Genomic DNA, 22,164 nt, shown 5'->3' on the forward strand with positions numbered 1-22,164 from the left:
AAATGTATGGCCACCACTGCCTGCGTCTCCCCAGTAATCTTTAATTAAATGCATAACATATAAGGCTGAAACCAAAGATGATTTCTTTAATTTATTGATTAACTATGGATTTAAGTGATTGATTAAATATGCATAGATATGCACAAATTTGCATATGATGGAAACGGTTTTGCAGAAAAGCATATATCTTTCACCTCCTGTGATGGTGGGTTCTGATTAATGGCATCTGAAGGCTACTCCAAGCCACTAAAATGTGTGTTGCTCTACCTGGCTATGAAAAAAAAAACCAATAAATAGGTTTTACAGACTGAATGTGAGCTGGAGAAAAATGTCTTGCTAGAATAACCTGCTAAGAGATTCTGCTAAGGGAAAAGTCTGGGATGCTGGAGATTTTGAATTGATGTTGCTTAGAGACTATTGATGCCTGTATGCATGCTTGCTGATCTGCTCAGTTGGTGCACTTGGAAAGGAGCAGTTTATTACACAAGAGGCAACACAAGTCCCCAGTCTCCAACTCTTATTACACAAGAGGCAACACAAGTCCCCAACTCTCTCTTCATAAGTAATAAGCTACCCCAGAACTTTGTACTGCTTCATAAGTAATAAGCTACCCCAGAACTTTGTACTGCTTTGAAAAGCAGGGAGCTTTCTTTCTTTCTTTCTTTCTTTCTTTCTTTCTTTCTTTCTTTCTTTCTTTCTTTCTTTCTTTCTTCCTGTCTGTCTGTCTGTCTGTCTGTCTGTCTGTCTGTCTGTCTGTCTGTCTGTTTATAAGGATTTGTACCCTGCCTTTCCAACAATGCTCAAAGCAGCTTACAAAACCAGTCAGAAAACACATAAATATAAAATATATCAATAAAAACTACGGTAAAAACAAGTAACAAATCCAATAGACCCACCCACAAATAAATAATAACTACGAAACCCATCATAAAAAGCATTCTCAGCAAACATAAAACCAAAAACAAGTAGCTGTGTAAAAACTCCAATAAATACGCAGCAGCACAGAAGTCAAAACAGCACATCCCGGCAGTCAGTAAAGCAAGCAATACAGCAACCCACTTAGCCCTGATGCAATCAGCCACCTAAAAAGCCTTCTGAAATTTTTTTTCCCCACCAGAACATCTCCAGAAATGAATCAGTTCTAGGTGCTGCAAACATGCTGTAAAGCATGTTTGCGACAACTTGGAAGTAAAGAGTGTCCCACCAGCACAGATCCAAAGCGTACCCCAAGGAGACCTCCTGTCTGTTCATTTTCAGCACTGGATACAGCATGGGCCGTGTGGCCCCACTGCACCAACACTACATAGAATTGGGCTGCCCGTCACCTGGTAATTGCCAAAGTCTGTAGCAATGCAGTCGTGATTTGGATAAGTGATGCTCTGTTTTGGAAGCTTAGTCAGAATGGCTATTGAGGTCAAGCACCGTGTTGCTGGCTCCCCTCATCATATTGCTGCGTTTGTCCTGTAAAGTCAGAACTATGGCACGTCAGCATTCAACATGGTGCATCGCTGATTCTTCTGCAGCAGAAAGGAAACAATTGTTCATTTAAAAAAAAAAAACACTCACTAGACCCCTACAAGCGTCTGGGTTAGCCCTAAAATTATATCTCATTAAAATGGTTTTCCGATAGCAGGAATACAGTAATCAGCTGGAGGGCTCACTCTAATACTAGGTGTTTCCTCTGGGATACATTGAGTCCTAAGTCATTTCCAGAATAAACTAATCCAGCAACACTGTGTAGCAGTGAGGAAAGGGACTGTGCCTGCAAATGTCTGATGAAACATACAATGCTGGTGTGAAGTCCTTGCAGCGATTTCCGCCATCAGCAACGAAAGGCGAAAGAAATGCTGTTAAATGGGAGCAGCAGCCACAAAACATGTTGCTTGTTACTTTTAACCATTTTCACTCTTGCACCATTGCGTATCACTTTGAACTGAGCACAGGGTGGGCACAGGACTGCCTGATGCTTAGGGCACTATTCCAAATGCTGCCACCCTTCACCTGATGCGGGGCCAACCTCTGCTTCTCCCCCTCTCCAGTGTTCTAACTCAGCAATCTCCTGTCCTCTGCATTTGCTCTTCCTCTCAGTCTTCCCTACTCCTTTTCCAGTCCAGGGAGTGGAAGGAGAGGGAGACGCCATGGAGGCAAGTATGTGGACAGAGATGGGCACTACGCCACCATTCTGCTGCCTGAGGCAACTGCTTCAGTTGGCCTCACACATGAGCCAGTCCTGACTGAACTGAACATAAGGATGTTCCAGGCATATTTTGGGGCAAATACATCTTGACACTTAAAGAGTAGCTGCAACTATTGAAAATATTGAAGTTCTACCAGGAGGAGGATATGGTGGCAGCCCACCTTGGTTGGAAGGCAGATTTTTGGAGCCACCATTATTGAGCGGAAAATAGGCAGTCATTTAGCTTATTATGATCTTCTTATCATTGTGGAGGGCACCCTTCTTCCTTGGGCTGTCTTTGCCTGTCTGTTCGGAATGTTTTTCATTTCAGTCATTTTTACCACGGTCTGGGGAGTAGCTGAGGCAAAAGTTATGGAGTATGATCTTATTAGTCAAGCCCAGCTCCTAGAGCTCAGAAATAACTGACAGAAGGTTGCACAATGTGTAGATAATGTATCTGTGGCTGCCCACAGCATTGGCACACATTTTGTAGCCTGGAGAGGTTCTTCTTGTCATACTTCGTAGGTTCCTGGTTTAGCTCTTTAATCAATAATTGTCTTCCTCTACTGTGTCCTGAAAAAATTCAGTCACGGTTGGTCACTTCTATCACAACAGTGAATAAAACGTGTGTCCTTGAACAATTTTGAAGGAAAACATTATCCATTTCTTTTTCTTGTTGATATTCTGTGTTTGAGCTTTCTTCTAGAAGTGCTCTCATGTTGCTGTACCTGTATTTCATACTACTTTAAAATAAAAACCTAAAAACATTGATGATATAAGGACACAAAAAGCTAAGAGCCCATACTTACCACCTGCACTGCCAGGAATGCCAGTGGGAAGGCCTGTGGCTTCCTGCTGGTGCCAGTAGATCACCAGAAGCCCGTCAACGAAGGTACAATGGCAGTGAAGGTAGAAGAGGGTTGTGGGAAGGCAGAGCATGACAGGGGAAGGCAGACAGGGTGGGGAATGGGTGGCTCAGGTCCAGGAAGGAGGCAGGTTCGGCAGTCACAGCAGCTAACCCCTAACTACCTTAGTCGTTCAGTTGTGCAGGCCAGTTGTAGTACAGCAATAGACAATCAGCACCAACCCCAGAATAAACTACTTGGAGTACGTGTTTTACAACCCACTCCTATCTAGATTCCCCCACCAATGAAGATGCTCCATCAGAGGGCGCTCTGCATCCTGTGGAGGGGTGGCCCCTGTGGTCTCCTCTACACAAGGGAACATTTGTTCCCTTGCCTGGACATAAGCTCTTGGGTATTCTCACTGGGTATACTCACACCTGTACCAGCTACATAGCTGGCTGAAGTTCAAGTGGACAGGAAGGCAGACTGAGGATGGGAAGCAGGACAGGATATTGGTGGCACCGCTGCCACTGATATTCCCCTGCCTCAGTCCACCCCACTCTGATCTCGACTCTGTTCAACCTCCTTCCTGCCCTTTTGCCCATCCCCACTTCCCTACTGCCCCCATGCTGGCTTACCTGTGCCACGGGATGTATGGTGGCGCTCGCCACTTGCCGCAGTGGCCTAGCTGCACAAAATGGCATGTCACCTTTTCCAACAGCCATACACTGTGTCGCCGCAATGCTAATTCCAGCAGCTCAAGACCCCTTAGGACTGGTCTCTTTGAAATGTTGTTGGACATCGTTGTTCCTCACTCACAACAAAATGATTTCAACTATTTTCAAAGGTCGTATTTTTTTCCGACTTTCCTATTGTTAAAACAGCATAACATTTTTGCTTCCGTAAAACAAACTGTTCCTTCTGGCCACTTCTTTTTTTATTAAAATAATGGCAGGGTTATTGCAATTCCCTGGGCATTGTACTTCATATAATACCAATGCTGATTCAGCAGTGCTAGCAGGCACCCTAACTAGTAATAAATCCACTTGCACAATGAATCATAACTGGCATCCATAATTATCACTGAGGCCACGAATGGTTGATTTTTCAACTGCATATTTCATCAGAAATTTCTGGCCACGCATCAAGGCACCAGGCAGTAGTTGTAGTTTATTCAGAGCTATTTTTGTCATACTGTAGAAGCCAAATTTACCATTGTTCTGGATACTGAGTACCATATGATCAAAATGGCTAATTTCATCTTGACTCTGTTGCTCAGAAGCCAAATTATGTCAAGGGCATTAATAGCAGCTATGCCCAAACTCCTGATAGTCTGCACTGAAAATTATCCAGGTCTCATGATTTGTTCTTTTATAATTTTAAAATGAAGCAAATTATAGTTCACCTATACAGTGTTTTGAGTTAGCATCCCTGTTCATCTCACTCTTCAAACCCACCTGGTCCCTCACAACTTCAACACCAAGATAATTTAAACTTTTCACTAAGAAAAGTTGGCTTCTGGGACCTAACAGGCAGCCCAGGCTGAAGTCAGTGGCTCCACCAGATGCAGCGGCGCCGAAACGGCTAGTGTTGCATCCAGCCAGAGATCTCCCCTTCATCCCTTTCATCCCTTTCCTCCGGGAAAAACCCCAAGCCCTGCAATTGGGCTTCTCGTAAGAACATAAGAACAGCCTCACTGGATCAGGCCATAGGACCATCTAGTCCAGCTTCCTGTATCTCACAGCGGCCCTCCAAACGCCCACCAAACGCCAGCTATTTTGCTGGCAAAGACTTGAGAGACTCCGTATTGGGTCTTCCGGCCCAACACGGAGTTCAAGATCTGGCAAAGCAGAGCTCCACCTGTCCCACCCCCTCCTGCTCTGGTTCCTCCCCTTGGCCCACCCTTCCCCTCCCCAGTTCCACTCACTCCCCACCTCCCCCACCCTTTAACTACTTACCATTGGCTGGCGCTACTGGAGCACCAGTTGGCCCTCCATGTGGCGCTGAAGCTCAACACCGCTGGCCCAGCGCCAGCAGCCCCTCCTCTCTGAGTGCCATGGACTTACAGCCTTACAGCACATTTGCGACACCCAGTGCCAGTGCTGAGGAAGGTTAGGATTGTGATCTTAACCTTCCTCAGATCTTAAGGCTGCGATCTTATGCACATGTACGCAAGAGTATGTCCCACTGAACAATAAAAACGAAAATTGTGTTGGCACCTTGGAGACTAACAAATATGTGGCTTAAGCTTTTGTGGGCAAGAACCCACTTCATCAAATACATGAAGTGTGGTCCTCAATTGACCTCTGTTGTGGTCAGTTGTGGCTGCTGAAACAGCTTCAGCTTGTGGAGAGAAGGACCCCCTTGATCAGAACAGGCAGGGTAGGGAGAGCATCTGAGCCCCAGGAAGAGGCCATGCCTTTGAACTTCATTAACATCCAGTGGCTTGAGAAACTACTGAGAGAAACCAACTGCAGTTGCAAGGATCTGGTTATATCACCAAGAACTAAGGGCAAGGACGGAGGTCACAACTCCTCCAGAATGTGAGCCATCAGGTAATGGTTGGATCGCTATAGAAAACATTTGCCCCTTGAGGCATTCCTGTATGCTGTTTGTTGGCTTGGACAGTTCATTAACAATTGAGGATGAATAGTGGTTGGCATTGTGTCTTTACATGAGCACCAATGTCCATGATAAAAACTTTAAAGTGAATGATGTCATGAAGGGGAGCATGCCAGTTCCCTTCCTTTCTGGTCATCTTCCGCTCCACTCTACCTCCTGTCTTTTGTAAAGGCCAAGGCTGGTCCCAGGGTTGAAGAAGGAAATGGAGGAGGGCAGTAGAGACTAGAGTTGGCAGGTGGTCTAGCCAACTACTCTAGTCTCTACTACTCTCCCTGTTTCCTTCTTCCTCCTTATGTCTGCCTTGTCTTTTCAAAAGGCACAGGAAGGAAAAGGAGAGCCAGCCAGACAAAGGATCAGCAGTTGTTCAAAGTAAGAACAAGCCGGCGAAGGAAGGGAAGGAGGGAGGGAGCGTCGTCCATCCGTCATCCAAAGAAAGATGCTGGGCAGCCCAATCCTATCCTTGGCCGGTCTGTGGGATGCACTGGCACCAACACACCTCTCCTTATATCTTGTGGGTCTACAAGGTACACCTCCCTTTTGCTCCCACCACCCAGAATGGTTCTGAAGGAGAGGGGCCGCTTGCATGCTGCAGTGAGGCTCCCTGCAAAACTTATTGCTTTGCGCCCCATCTAGCTATGCCACTGGGTGTCGCCTGTGCTTTCTGTCACAAGACAACTACTTCCTTGATATGTATCAAAGCTGAACTCACCAGGACTTCTCCGTTAAGTCAATTTGCAAATGACCGGGTTGTGAACTGTGCAAATGTTCAGATGTTTGTCCTGCCACTGTTGGCTGTAGGCACAGGTGAGGATTGTGCAGAGATCATATGACCTACCACTGACCATTGCACCCCTTGTATGGTTTCTTAAGATTTCACCACATATTTCAAGCTGTCTTTCGTAGCCTGAAGGACTATAAACTAGCTTTCTATTTTTAGCAGAAAGCTGACATTCTCACAGTGCTGTGTTTTGCCTCTGATACCATTCCTGCTTGTATATGAACCCAGAGGCATGGAATAAGCCTGGGATCTCAAGGTGTCATTCACTGGACCCCTTAGGCTCTGTCAGCTGGGATTTTTCCTGAGTACCAGGTTAAAACTCCGTGTTCCTGCAGAGGGAGGGCAGCTGCTGAAAACAGTACCCCCTTGTCACATTTCCCCCTCTCTACTTACCAAGGGGAGCTTCACTTCTCTGCCCCCTGTTCCTATTGTTGGCTGCTGATGGTAATGTGGAGGGTGAGAGATGTGACCGTGTCATATCATGGGGAAGTGAAATGGCATTTTGTGAGGGGAGAGGGGGAGAATGTGATGCAAAGATGTCCTTTCTGGCAGCAGCCCCACCTGTGTCCCCAATGTGTTGTTTCACCCTGCCACCCTCGCTATCAGCTGTAGCAAAAAAACCTAGCAAAACCTAGTAGTGCAGTGCTATCTTATCAAATTGTGTGGTTGAAGGAGAGGCACATGGCCATACATCAGCCGATCCTGCTACAGAAATGCATATGGGCATTGCACGCATTGGATGCCCTAACTGTTGTTTGTCTGTCTTTTCCTTCTTGTCTTAAAGCATTCTTCATGATATAGTGATATGTATAGTGACTATGTATAGCCACTATGTATAGTGACATGACTATGATATGTATAGTGATCCTAGTAGTAGATCTCTCTTTCCATATTTTCCACTAGACTATGTATAGTGACTATAGTGACTATGTATGGTGACATGACTATGATATGTATAGTGATCCTAGTAGTAGATCTCTCTTTCCATATTTTCCACTAGACTATGTATAGTGACTATAGTGACTATGTATGGTGACATGACTATGATATGTATAGTGATCCTTGTAGTAGATCTCTCTTTCATATTTTCAATTGTCTACTCCCCAAAATTCAAAAATGGGAGCTTGAGTGGACTCTAGGTTCTTCTTGGTGCAACTACTGAATAACATTATATAATGTCTGGCAGTGTATACAGCATGTTGTGTACATTATAGTGGAAGAACTTTTCTATGCCCTAGACCAGGGGTGTCAAACATAAGGCCTGTGGGCCAGATGTGGTCTCCAGAAGCAGTTTCTCCAACCCCGTTATAAATGGGCTCTCCCAACGTGATAATTGAGCTCTCTCATATCTTGAAATTATTAACACGATTGGCACATTTCCTCTTCTGTCATTTGCAGCTAATGAGGTTTTATGTGAGAACAAAGTGCTTACTTCTGGCCATCATCTGTATAATGATGTCACTTCCTGCTTAATGATGTCACTTCTGGCTCTCAGCAGGCACCATGAATGGTAACAGTATATGGAACCAGTTTGACACCCCTGTCTTAGACTAATTTCATGTCTGTTTCCCAAAGGTTGCTGAACAACTAATGACTATCGCATATGAGAGTGGAGTAAATTTGTTTGACACAGCAGAAGTGTATGCTGCTGGAAAGTAAGTATTTGTACTCACTGTGCTGGAGTCCCAGGAACCCCTACTTTTCTGCGCAGGGTTATTCCCAAGTGGCTCGGTTCCCCCAGTCCCCTTATATATTATGGAACTTGTTTCTGCTAGTTTTATATATCAGCTGTTTTAGAATTCTTCAGGGTGTCCTCCTGCCAAGAGAACCTTTGTACAGCTGAGATTGGTTTCATAGCCTATATATGGGAGGTGTATGAGATTCACACAGTTTTATTGGTAAAATAAAACGCAAATCTTTTTCTAAGCTTGCTCATGCTACGGTAGAATCCTAGCAATATGAGCACTTCAGGAGGAAAAAAAATGGCTCACAAAATATCTCCCAAAATAGGCATAACTTTGAGTGTTCTCTCCAGGCCCACTGACAGATGGTTACAACAGCTGGACCATTGTACTGGGCCTGGAGCTCAGAGATCAGAAGGAAACGAAACCAGTCAGGCCAAAATCAGCACAATAAGAATCTTCAGTACTGCTTTTGTCCCGGCTGGCAGTCCGCACAAAGTAGTAATCTGTGCCCCAGATTTCTCTGCAATAGTTCAGAGACTGCCTCTGAAGACCCTCTCCATTTGGATGGCCTGCTCCTTTCTATCCCCCCCCCCCCCCGCACCAGGCTTGCAAATTTTTTTGATGGTTTGATACACAATCTTGTCTCCCCTGGAGCTCCACAAAAGGAGCTCTCCTCCAGAGAGAGGCCAGACCGGGAAGGAATCCAGCTGGAACGAAGAGTTCTATGAAAGACTAGAACGATTCAATTGTAAAAATCCCTACGGGGGCTTAGAACAGCCTGCCTATGTAAACCGCCTTGGATTAAAGTCTGAGGAGAAATCTGACGACCAAAGAAAGGCGGTATATAAATACCTGTATAAATAAATAAATAAATAAAAACTTTCTTTAGGTCAGTGCTCCTCATGCACACACTGAATTTAGATAGTGCAAATGCAGCAGGGTTTGCTCAGGAGTCTCCAGATCTTCAATCCAAATCTCTTTTTTCCGCATCAGAGTTAATCACTAGAAGTTGAACACTAGAAGTCCTTCTCCAGCTGCACCTGCCTTTGGAAGTGAGGCAGGTGGCTGCTGGGATATCTGGAGAGTTCTCTTGCCTGTCAGTCATCAGAGCTAGGAGAAGGCAACTCCCCCTAAACTAGGAGAAGTGGCTGATGTAAAAGAACAAAAGCAACAGTTTGTAACAGAGAGAGAGAGCTGGCCAAATCTTGGTGTGTAAAGGAGCCACTTATCCTGCCTATGCTTGCTGTCATCTTTACTTGTGAAGAAATCAAATATTGTACTATATTACTAAAATGTCATGAGTCTCCGATGCTCTCTCCTCCAAAGGAAACCATACTCAAGTGGTGCTATCCATCGAACTTTCCACTGTATAGCATGGGCAATGATACTTTGCAGTCCCAGCACAAAATACTGTAAACCATGTGTATTTCGTGGCCAGATGATGCAGGTGACATTTTCAGGCTAAATTGAAATGACAATATTTTGCTCTCCATAAACACCAATTCTGGGCTGGCATTTGTAGACAGGGGAAATGGCACAATTAAAAAGGAGAAAAAAAAGAAGGTGCCATTGACTCCCAATTGACTTAACAAGTGTGACATTTACACTGTCTCTCTTCCTGTACACAATGAATTGATAAACTACAACACATTGCCTCATAAATCCAGTAAGGGAAATGCATAATATGACCATGAAAGATACATATAATCCGGTTTCCCGTGGAGGAAGAATACCGAGAACAGACTGGACTTGCATCTGCTGGTGATTTTTTTATAGGAATTCGTAGAACTTCTATAATACAACGGAGCGAGAGCAGGTGACTCAATTACAGTAACCTTTCAACTCTATCTTTTTATGGAATTATGCAAATACGGTAACTAAAAATTAATGTTATGACTGACTGGATGTACAAATGAAATGCCTGTAGGGTTGCATCACAAATTGTAGTGATGCACAGTTTTGCTTCTTTACTTTTGTGTTCAAAACATTTATTCTGATTTTTTAATTATGCCTACAGGGCCGAGATAATTTTGGGAAACATCATAAAAAAGAAAGGCTGGAGGTAATGTAATAATTTAACATCCAGTTCTTGGTGTGTGCTTGCTATTAATGGTAGATTCGGGAGTACTCAATTCAGACTTACAGAACAACACTGAATCTTGGGCCTGTGCCCATAAACAATTTGAAATCAAATCCAGACCCAATATTAGACTAGTATTCGGATTCTTCTTCTAATGTCCTGAACGCAGGCAGGAGCAACAAGCGTCAGCCTAGGCCCTCTTTTCTGGTCCCCTTTGCTGGTGTTGGTTGGCAACCTTCAGTCTCGAAAGACTATGGTATAAGCCTACAGCACCCGGTATTCCCAGGCGGTCTCCCATCCAAGTACTAACCAGGCCTGACCCTGCTTAGCTTCCAAGATCAGACAAGATCAGGCATGTGCAGGGTAACAGTTGCTGTTTGCTGGTGTGCGTGGAAGAGATCAGTACAGCACCTGAAACATAAACTCACTCTATATTGGTTGTGTTTTCAATTGGCCAAATCAGCAAAAATGTCTTCTTGACACAGTTCTCTACCCCAGGGTAGACTTTTCCTGCACTCAGAATCACACACTGTACATATATCTGACTGCTTTGTACAAGTAAAATTTCCTGATGTGAGTGTGTGTGTGTGGGGGGGGGGGGGTCCAAGTTTTTTGCTCTGGTGCCACTATGTGGATGAGACAATAGGATTTTTTTTCTTTGTCAGCTTGAGGCATCAATTAAAAACTATCATTTGAAGTTGCTGTAATAAGAAGGGGGGTAAAAGATCTTGACTGCAAGCAGTTTTGAAGTGAGAGTGCAATTTTAATGTCTTTTGTTTGTTTAGGAGATCAAGTCTCGTCATTACAACAAAACTCTACTGGGGAGGAAAGTAAGTTGATGTTTCATCATTGTAGTGCAGAGGTAAAATGTTCTTATGGTTTGTACCCTTAAGGCAGCTGTGTTACCTATGGCTTGGTGAAAAGTCAAGAATAATTTGATTTCTTGTAAAAAAAAATGGTGTGGCAAACTTTCCATTTTAAAACCGGAGGGTGGGAGTTAGATGTTATTTCGCAAACAAATATGCCCAAACAGCGTTTGACAAGATACAGATAGATTACCCTTTATCCAGACATCTGAAATCTGGACATTTTTGTCCAAAGATTTGTTTTCTGTCATGTGAGCACTAGAAGGTCTTGTGATCATTGATTTTAGAAATGGGCTATGTCAGATGCAAGGGAGGGCACCAGGATGCAAGTCTCTTGTTATCTGGTGTGCTCCCTGGGGCATTTGGTGGGCTGCTGTGAGATACAGGAAGCTGGACTAGATGGGCCTATGGCCTGATCCAGTGGGGCTGTTTTTATGTTCTTATCATTCCCATGTACAGTGCAGGCGCAGGCTGTAAGTTCTGTTCTCTTCTGTCTTGTGTACCTGGACAGACATTGTTGAAAAATGTCCAAGAGGCCAGTAGTCGCACATATGGGTCATAGTGAAAACAGCAAGGGGAAGCATTTCTCATTCTATGAGCAATAATGCCAAAATCCAGACATTTTCCTATACAGAGCAGTGCAGATAAGGGATACTCCGCCTGTAATAGGCATGTGGGATAAAGGTACTTATACATAAAGAAAAGGGTTTTTAAGATATTTTATTTGTATAATATATTTATTCCATAATTTGTAAACCATCTTGAGTCCCTTATGAGGGAGAAAGATGGGGTATGAATAAATAAATAAATAAATAAATAAATAAATAAATAAATAAATAAATAAATTGAGGAATACTGAATCCTTCCATGTGTATCAAGTCTTCAAAATGCTCCTGCTGGGCTGGTTTCTGGCTACAGCTGAAAAAAGAATGAATTAAACATGTTTTAGGAAGATGTTTGCAGGGGAACAATTACACTCTCGCCTCCTACAAGCTGGTTCTTCCCTACCAGTCCCTACTCTTGCCCTATCATTATAATGGAACATGGGGTTGGGAACCTCATATTCCATATTCATGTCTAATTTCACCTTGAGATGATCTCAGTTTTTCAACCTAGCAAGGTAAGTCTTTGTTTATCCCGTTTATCAAGTTTGCTTGAGGGTTTTTTGTGTAATACAAGTTCTCTTCTGAATATTGAATGATCCGAATGAGATTTGGTAGACCCACTCATAGCATGACTCTGTTTCAAGTTCGAATGCTTAGCTCAGTCTCTGCCCCCTTTTTCAAAGGGCAGAGAAAAATACAAAATATACTGTCAGGGTAGACCGAGCCAATCCACTGCCCAGCCCCCAAATTCACCAGAACATAACAAACCCCCTTCTCTACTAAGATGCACCTCATCATCTTCATCCATTATCTTGTTCTGCTGCCGTTTTTGCACAGTGGCTCACCCAAGAGAATCCTGGAGGAGCAACCTCAGCTCGCAGCATTCTCTGACCACTTTGCAAGAAGTGGTTGAGGAGAAGGAAGAGACAAGCCCACTTTGTCCTCCTGTTGTGTGCTCCCTGGGTAGAGTGGTCAGGCAGGTGGCAGGCTGGGGAAGACAGTGGTTGGGCATGAGGTGTGGAACATCCCCCTCCGTTTGGTGCCTCTGGTAATGGGTTTAACCAGCCCCTTGACTAGACTGGTCCTGTATACTGTAATGCAGTATCTCTCTTGAAGACTGAAACAGTGGAATTTAAAGTTGGTGTTCAGGACACATTTCAACCTTTCAAGAGCGAACCCATCAAGCTCCAAGCACCCATTTTCAAGAGAGCCAGGAAAGACACAAAACACCATACAGTATAAGGTGATTCCTCCCTTGAGTACTGAGAGACTCCAGTGAAACTTTGTACAGTACATGTTTTAGGTTATAATTCTCTGACTGACGTTGTAATACCTGCTTGACACCCCACCCACACACCTACAGACACATTCATTTTTTTAGGTGGTGGGAGGAAAGATGCCAAATGAATGTAATATCTCAAGTGAGGCCTCTCAGCCTCAATTGCTAGTTAACAAACTTCTGTTTTTGTAGTATGTGAGATTCTGTGTGGCCCTATCCTTATATTTTTCAAAATAGTAAAATTGGCTTTGCCTTGTCATCTGCAGAAAGGTAACACGAACTGGTTAAGAAGTGACAGCAGATCCACTGCATAAACAATTTATAGCCCAATCCTAACCCACACTGGGACCGGGAGGTTGGCTGGCCTACCCGTATCCAACGTGGGGATGAACTGTCTGCTGCTCAGCCCGGGCAACGGGAATTCATTCCCCTTACCCCAAGTAGCATGGTCCAATGGGTCTACTCGGATCTACGTCACCTAAAGAGGCGCAGATCCAAGCAGCCTGGCACTGTTTTGGGTTGCCCAGGAACGGGGCTAGGATCTAGCACAGAGGCCAGATCCTAGCTTCACCCCCCGCCCAGTCTGCTGCCCGCCCTGCCTGATGCCCCGCCCTCTTCCATTCCGCCCTCCCCCACCCTTCCCAAGCCCCCACGCTGGCCTCACTCAGCCGGTGTGCACTTACCTGGGGGCCATCACTGCAGGGCCCATTCCAGCCTCTCTCCTCTCCTGGTGGCACGAAAGTGTTTCACCGCACTTTCACAACACCTCCAGGCCTGCACAATGAACTTGTGCCACCTCAAGGTCTCTTTAGGATTGCACCCTGTTGAAGTCTGAACCCAGGAAATCACTCAGGTCCTGTGCACAGGAGGGAATGTGACAAACGCTGTGGTGAATAGACTGTTTGTAGCTAGTAACAAGTAGCAGCTGTTCCTGATTGCTGACTCTGTGCAGCTGATTGTGGGCGTGCCTTGTGCATAAAACAAGGCCGCAGACAAATGCTCAACGGTGAGCATGTAGGGTGTCGGGCGTTAGGATGCGTAGGAATCAGAATGCCGTATATGTGTGTTGCTGTATGCTGGACCATGTTATGGTAAATATCCTTGTACGAGGATATATAATATCCTCGTATATAATATAATATATAATATCCTCGTATATAATATATATATATAATATATATAATATAATAATAATAATATATTATTATATTATATATTATATATGAGGATATTATATATTATATTATATATGAGGATATTATATATTATTATATCTAATATAATTATAATTATAATATAATTATAATATAATTATAATATAATTATAATAATATAATTATAATAATATAATATATAATATAATATATATAATATTTAATATCCTCGTATATAATATATCATGGTGATGGAACCTAACTTTCGTGTCAAGTGCCTCTTTGCCTTGTGAGAGATTGCCTTGGACATCAGCCTCGAGTTTTTGTTGCGCTGCCGTTTGTTTTTTGCTCTGCTGGAGACTCCTACACACACCCTACCACAACACACCCTTAATTCGAAATGGATGATGATTTGGTTGATCAAATGAATATTTGCTTTCTTTATAATACTGAAAAGTCATTGTGAGAGATTCCCATTCTTACTGTGTCTTTGAACAGACTTGTTTCCTATGTTATCTTGCCAAATTCACAAGCTGGTTTCTTATTTGGTGTCAATACCAACTTAATTGCAGTTGTGCATTATATAGTCCATCAATAAAGAGAAAGACAGCTTGGAAAAGTGTCAGCATTCGAGTAATCTCTCGACTTGGTCTTAGATCATAAATAAGCCTGCTGCCGAGGTGCAACACATTTGGAGGTGAAATCATTCATTCACAGCCCGATGCCAATAAATTTGAAGCACTTTACAAAAATAGAACATCAAGCTCAGGCACTGAAAGCAAAGAGAACAGTGTCTACAGAGCATCAAAAGTTGCCTGACAAAATTCCCATCGCCAAATGAGCTATGCCAAAAGACAGCCAGGATTAACGAAGTGCACCTTACAGCCCTTCCTAAAGGCAGGTAAGGTAAAGCTCATCGCAACAGTGGAACACACTTCCACTGTCACAGATTGGCCACCGATAGCATGCATAGTGCTCCATAAGCAGCCATTTCAGAGCACTGCCGCAAGAGGCAGCAGCACTCTCTGGCCAGTTCCCGCCACACCAGCTGGAGCAGGTAAAGCAGTGACAGGGCGGGGAAGGCAAGGAATAGGGCAGGGAGGCTGCAGGAGGGAGTGGATCACGCGTCGATGTTGGCAGATAAATTGCGGAGCAGGAGGATTATGTAGGGGTAAGTGAAGTTAGGATCACCGCCTGCTCCCTAAGTTTAACTGAAATACTGCATGTCACATAATACTCAACAAGAAGAAAAAAAAAATACTCTTTTCCAAAATGACAGCATTTTATTTGAGGTAGACAGCTAAAAATACCTGCCTGACCCATGGGCATGAGCTCAGAACACTCCCTGCAGTGAGACCAGATCAAAAGACCATCTTATTTAAAATAAAATAGGGCCACCTCCATGTTGAACTAAATGAAAAAGATCTCTCTCTCTCTCTCTCTCTCTCTCTCTCTCTCTCTCTCTCTCTCTCTGATAGGGATGCTGTAGAAATTTTGCTCTACATTGCCTCTGATGTGCTGAAATCAGCCTTTGAACCTGAGGCTAAATTATTCAGTCAGAAAGGCTTTACTTTAAAAAAAAATCCTCTCTTATTTAAGATTTTAAAAAATGCCACACCAGTACATTTCAATGTGCAGTAAATGAATACGTATTGTTGCAGACACACTGAGTATGAAAGCCAGGGGACAAATGTGATTTAGTCCACCAGTTTTTGAACTGGGGCAGGAATGGCCCTCAGTTATTTTAATTCATTACTTACAGCAAATGCAAATAGGATAGAGTTTAATTTAAAATTATGATTTAGAATTATTGACCCCTTGAGGTTAGAGGCAAACTTCATGTGGGAGAAGTCCAGACAAGGCATGGAGTGGAGCCAATGCAGAATCTGGAGGCTGAGGAGCCTGCATAAACTTGTGGTGAAGAGGAGAGCTTGGTGTGTTGGAGGTGGATTGCCAGAATTTGGTGTCAGACACAACCCAAAACATTTTGGTACTTAAGACAGGAAATCAAATGGCACCCCATCTCTGGTCCCTTCCTCATCTTAGTGGCAAAAATAAAACAAGTTCTGCCAAATAAAAGAAACATTTAGTATATCTCAATATCTGCCACCTGAGGTGGGCTTCCTTGCCCTGCCCTGGGGCTGGCTCTGTTTATGGGCTCTGGAGGTGCTTGGGTCTTGAGACCTGTAGTTGGTCTACAACGGAACATAGTTTTACTGATCAGATCAGTAAAATTCAGGCCTAATCTGAGACATAATCCACCACCAAAGTAGCACTGCAAGAAACATTTTCATTCATTTGAGGGTTGAGTCACTTGCTCCATTTTCCAAAACAGAGATTAATTTCTATGTAATCCATGTTCACACTGACACTGGCTGCTGAGGTGCAGGACCCAGATCATGAGTGGTGGAACTAGAGAATGAGGAGCTACAGAAACCTGAGCCTGATCCCCACCTGCCCAAGATGGTCCTGCCTGAGTCAGAGAGATGGTGAAGTGCTCAGCTGTAGACCCAGAGGCTATCCCTTTAAGGATGCTCTCTCTGAAGTGATGGAGTGGAGTCTGTGAAGGATGGTCTGGGCAGGGAGCTCAGCTGGAACTCAGCTGAGCAGGGAGCTCAGCTGGAAAGGAGCTCAGCTGGGCAGGGAGCTCAGCTGGAACTGGGACTCCTTCAGATCCAGTTATCCCCTCTCTGGGGTCCTGTATGTCTTTCCCTGCCACGTCTCTTGGGTTCTTACATAAGTCCCTTAGAGGCTGCGCGACTGGAGAACATCTCCAGTCATGTCCAGAGATCATATTGGACCAGACCACAGATTTGCTTATCCATAGGTTGGGGGGGGGGGCTGGGAACAGATTCCCTGCAGATTCTCTGAGGTTGAACCTTGGACTAGCAGGAGCCTCAGATTCCTAGGGGAAGGAGGAGGGAGCTCCAAGCCAGCTTTGGTTTAGGTGTAAGGTGAAAGGAAGCCACATGCTTGCTTCCTTCCTTGTATACTCCCCAGCCTGTAGGCATCTGGCAAAGCAAAAAGAATCTAAATGATTCTTCTGCTGGTAGTGCCTTGCAGAAAGCAAACTGTTCCAGTGTCTTTCAGCTGCAGCATTCATGCTGGGGAAGAAAATTAGCACCATCAAGAAGCAAAGAGGAGCTTTCTGAAATGCATGCTAATGAAGCCCCAAACTGCTGAAATATGTGGGCATTTTTAGAATGCCCCTTCTTACTCTTTTGGGAATTGGGCAGCCCTCCCTCTCTTTTCTGTACACTTGTGAGTTTCACCAGGATGCAGCTCATTTTTATAGGGAGAGGCAGGAGAGATGAAGTGGTCCCTTTGATACCCAGGACCCAATCTCAGCTAATTAGTATGACGATTTCCTTCTAACAGAAGCCAGCCAAACTGAAGCTTTGAACACAGCCTACACCCCAAGCATCTTTGAAATCCTCTCTCCTAAATTGGATGTCAGGTTCTATCCTGATATGTAATCTTGGCTGCAGTTTATCTTTCCACAGATTTCACTTCCAAAATGTGGGGCTTTTAAAAATTGCCTCATGGATTTAGGGTCAGAATCGGCATCATTGAAATCATGCCATGAGCCCTGATAAATGCTTGCTTTTTCTTATCTAAATAAGGTGGGTAGGAAGACCAATCTGCATTGGGACTCCCTTCATATTCCTGATATGAATGTCCCCATCACGTGTGCTATGACAACAGAGGATGAAGAGGAAGGCAAATGAGATGCAAACAAACATTTGTTCCAATGGGAGCTTTTTTCTGGGTATCTTAATCTTAATTGGGTTTACTGTGGATGGTGGGCTTAGAGCCCCACTGGAATATGCACAAGAGCCAGGAATGACATTGTTGCATAGTGGCCCATCAGATGCCTCAGGGAGCTCACAAGACAACAAGATGCCTGCATTCTGTTGTGACTCCCATGCACCTGGCATTCTGAGGTAGCCTATTTCTAAAACCAGGAGGCTGCACATACCCATCATGGCTTGTAACTCCTAATGGACTTTTCTTCCAGAAATCTATCCAATTCCCTTTTAAAGGTATCTAGGCCAGATGCCACCACCACTTGCTGTGGCACATCCTGTGGTCAACTTGGATGTATGCCAGCTCTTTTGCTGGCATAAATCCAGTACGTCCAAGGAGGCATGTCAGGCCCAGGCCAGGGGTACCAGATCTTGTCGGCGCCACTGCCACCGAGATCTGCCCTGGGCCCAGACCGCTTTCCACCCCAGTCCACCCCCACCACCAACTTACATGGCACGGTAGCAGTTCTGAAGCTTTACGGTTTTACTGTTTGAGTTTTGAAAACATTCAGGCCACTAGGGCTGGCTGCTCTCAGCAAGAGGTTTTGGAACAATCTGTACTGAAAGACTCCATCCCAACTTGGCCTGTCAGTTAAAGTTCCCTGCTGATACCATCCTCCATCACAGTCCCAGCTGGCTAAACATGAATTAGCAAGATCTGATTTTGATTTTGATGTAGCTATTCACCACTATCAAATGGACTTGTATAAACAACTGCCCCCATCCGTTTTTAAGTAGCGTTGATATACTGTGCCAATAAATGGCCTCTTAAATTTGTCAGCTTTAACCACACATCATTCGTGGAATACCCTGTAAAACCTGCAAGATGTTAGAATACTCTGCAAATGTAACACTTGCAAGCTTAAGAACATGAAATCAGAGTCTACGAATGCACAAATAAATAATAATGTACACTTCTTTTTAATATTTTCAGAGCTGAAACTGAGAGAGGACTTTCAAGAAAGCACATCATTGAAGGTATGTACTGTACATAGTACTGCATCAACCAGTCCCAAATAATGTTAATGGTAACTCGACTTTGCACTTATGCAACTGAGACCTGGATGAAGGATTAGCTGCTCCCATATAATCTTACCCAGGAGTTAAATTAATCAGCAGAGATTTTCAGAGGTATTGTAGGTAAAACCAGAGAGGGTCTTTTAACTGGTGGCACCCTATTTGATTTCAATGGAATTTAAGCACCCAAACTGAGTGCAGGATTGAACTCATTACCAAAATGTAAATAAAACTCATTCCCCCTACTGTTGCTGAGTTTTAGGCACCAGGTGAAGACTTTCTTCCTTACTCTAGCAATTTACTGAGTATGTTCATTAAGACATTAAGATGGTAAGACAGATGGTTTTGTTTTCTGTTATCTCTTTTTCCCCTGGTGGTTTTTAATCTGCTTTTCCATTATTTGCTGTCTATCACTACATATACTATTTTGTTATTCTGTGCTGTTTTAAGAACTTGCTATTTGATTTTGTGTATTTTAAGATATGTGTATATTTTTAAAATACATGGTATGCTATTGTGGAAACTTCTCAAGTTGAAAAGCAAATGATGCAGTTCCTAAATAGAAAACTACCCGGGGGGCCCAATCCTATCCATGGGTTATGCAGGCAGATTTTATGGTCTCCCAGAGTATCCCATGGTCTACCACTGAAACTACCCCTTGGACAGTCTGTGGAGCGTGGCCGTTCTTGGAAAGGTGATACTGCACCAGCCATTCGTGCAGTTGTGATCATGATGTCAGGATAGTTGGAACAGACAAAAGAAAATATTTCTTTAGCCAAAATGTAATTAGTCTGTGAAACTCCTTGCCACAGGATGATGTAATGGAATCTGGCCTAGACGCATTTAAAAGAGAATTGGACAAATTTTTGGAGGAAAAGTCGATCATAGGTCACAAGCAGTGATGGGTATGTGCAAACTCCTGGTTTTAGAAACAGGCTACTTCAGAAGGCCAGGTGCAGGGGAGTGGCTACAGGATCCAGGTATCCATTATGCTCTCAGAGGCATCTGGTGGGCCACTGTGAGATACAGGAAGTTCACCTTTGGCCTGATCCAGCAAGGTTTTCTTACGTTCTACCATGGAGGAATATCAGGGGCAGATCAAGCCAGGCTGGTGGCAGGTTGGGGACAGAACAGGGGCATATCTTGGTGATGTAGTAGCCAGGGGATCCTGAGCCGCAGACCTTAAATACCCATTTTGTCCTAACAGATCTCATACCAGCAAAAAAGCTGACTGATTTGAGCAAGCCGATAGGGTACCAGGGAGCTGCAGAGGTAGTACATAAAAATTTTCTTACTTCTTCCAGCTGGCCTGGTTTCTAGACAGCCCATGGAATGCATTGGAAGCTGCTTCACCATTCCTGCACTGTGCAGGCCAGCCCTTGATAGGATTGTGCAGTAAACATAGTAGTTCTTTATAGTGTTTAAGTGTTTCACATGCATTCCATACAACCCTGGATCAACCCTCTGCTTAGTAACAATAGCCCTGAATTGCAAGCAAAGAACTGATGTTGAGAGATCCTGACCAAGACCACTTAGTGAGTTCATGGTAAAGGAAGGGACCATGACTCCGCAATCATACACCTGCTTTGTGTGCAGGAGTTTCAGTCCCCGGCACCTCCAGGTAGGGCTGGGAAAGAGACATCTGTTTGAACCCTTGGAAAGTCACTGTTGGTCAATGTAGACAGTATTGAATTGGGGATCCAATGGTCTGGCTTGCTCTGCCTGTCAGTTTCTACTAACCAGTGCGCACATGGAATTCATGAGCAGTTTAAGGAGCCTGTCACTGTGAAAGGGTGATACTTATGTTTGCTCTTTTAAACAACAGTAATTTACTCCCACATTAACTTGGACACTAAAATGTCCCATTTCTCTACAGTTCAAGTGTCCCCTTTAATAAAGTACTTCTACTTATCTCTGCTTGTCCCCACTCTGAGCTGATAAGTAATGACTCCTTCACATTCTCTTGCGTTGAGTCAGCGGATATGCAAGATGCTGTCTTTGGCAGAGATCACTGGGTGGGTTGCTCTTTTCAAAGGGGAGGGAGAAAGCAATGAACTCCTGTTGTAGTTGAACTCCAGCAATAGTTTAAGATCAAACTATGACTGGTCAGCTGTGAACCTTGTGCTTCTTGGGGCACATTTAGCAGTAATTTCAGCCTTACCAACAGAAGCACTTTCCACAGTACCGATGTGTCCTGTTCATGAGGCACTCTTAACAGCCTGAGAAGCCAGAGCTTTGACACTGATAAAGTTTAAATGGAAATCTGCATCTGGTATGTCTCAGACTGAAGCCAGTTCTTAGTATCTAGGGTATCTAGGGTAGGTGGTGGAGAGAAGCTTCCCTAGAGCATCCCTACTAATGAAGATTGACATAAGCATAAGTATACAAGTTTGGAGGTGTCATGGGAATTTCATGATTAGAACTCTCAAAGCCCAATCCTGTGCATGTCTACTCAGAAGTAAGTCTCATTATAGTCAATGGGGCTTACTCCCAGGTAAGTGTGGACAGGATTGCAGCCTCAATGCCTTCCTATCCCCCCCCCCCAAAGAAAAGCAGCTGTTGAAGGGGAACTGATTTAGATTGAGAATATTCTATATGGATGTAACCCACCTAACTCCTGTGCCACAGCTCTGAATTAAATGCCGCCATCTGAAGCTGCTGTTAGCCACAAGGGGAAACTTGTGGACACTAAAATTTGTGCCTTAAGTTTTCCCCGTTAAGTTTTCCCAAGGTAAATTGGGGAAATTAAAAGTAAATTCTCCTTCCCCCCTGCCTCATGGCCCTATTCCAAATCAGTCATCCCCAACCACTCTTTGGGGGGGGGGGAAAGATGTCAGAAGTTCTGATCACAAAATTCCTGCATCACAACTAAATTGCCCCTTAGCATGAGTACTAATTGCTTGCTAATTGAGACCAAAATCTCCCTACTCTGGCATTCTGTTTCCAATAGAGAACATGATGAACGGGTGATCTGTGAAAAATCACAACCATCTTTTTATTGCGTGCGCACGTAGTAGTAAGCTTCAGTTCACAGTGGTTTCTAACGCTTCTACATGAAGCCAAACAGAGCTGTCACATGTGCAATCATCACACATGACACCATGCACTTTTTCTCTGCCTCTTTGCAGGAACAATGTGCGAACCACCCTCTGAGCAAAAAAACCCTCTGAATGAGGGTGCTAGAATTATTAACACAGGGCTGACTTCTCATTCTGTGCAACACACATTTCATGTTCTGTTTATTCCCCTCT

At 44.0% G+C, this 22,164-nt stretch overlaps 1 protein-coding gene and 1 pseudogene across 4 annotated transcripts in view; one reads left to right on the forward strand and one right to left on the reverse strand.

The window, feature by feature from the left end:
* KCNAB1 (potassium voltage-gated channel subfamily A regulatory beta subunit 1) overlaps positions 1-22,164 on the forward strand; it is a 163,904-nt gene that overhangs the window by 109,428 nt on the left and 32,312 nt on the right. For all 4 annotated transcript variants that reach the window (XM_066619808.1, XM_066619809.1, XM_066619810.1 and 1 more), the window contains exons 4-7: positions 7,997-8,076; positions 10,124-10,168; positions 10,972-11,016; positions 18,831-18,874. In XM_066619808.1, the coding sequence (XP_066475905.1) occupies positions 7,997-8,076; positions 10,124-10,168; positions 10,972-11,016; positions 18,831-18,874 (214 nt within the window). The remainder of the gene's footprint in view (positions 1-7,996; positions 8,077-10,123; positions 10,169-10,971; positions 11,017-18,830; positions 18,875-22,164) is intronic.
* LOC136647206 (5S ribosomal RNA) lies at positions 10,448-10,567 on the reverse strand (annotated as a pseudogene).

Source organism: Tiliqua scincoides, chromosome 3, assembly GCF_035046505.1.
Source record: "Tiliqua scincoides isolate rTilSci1 chromosome 3, rTilSci1.hap2, whole genome shotgun sequence".
NCBI lineage: Eukaryota > Metazoa > Chordata > Lepidosauria > Squamata > Scincidae > Tiliqua > Tiliqua scincoides.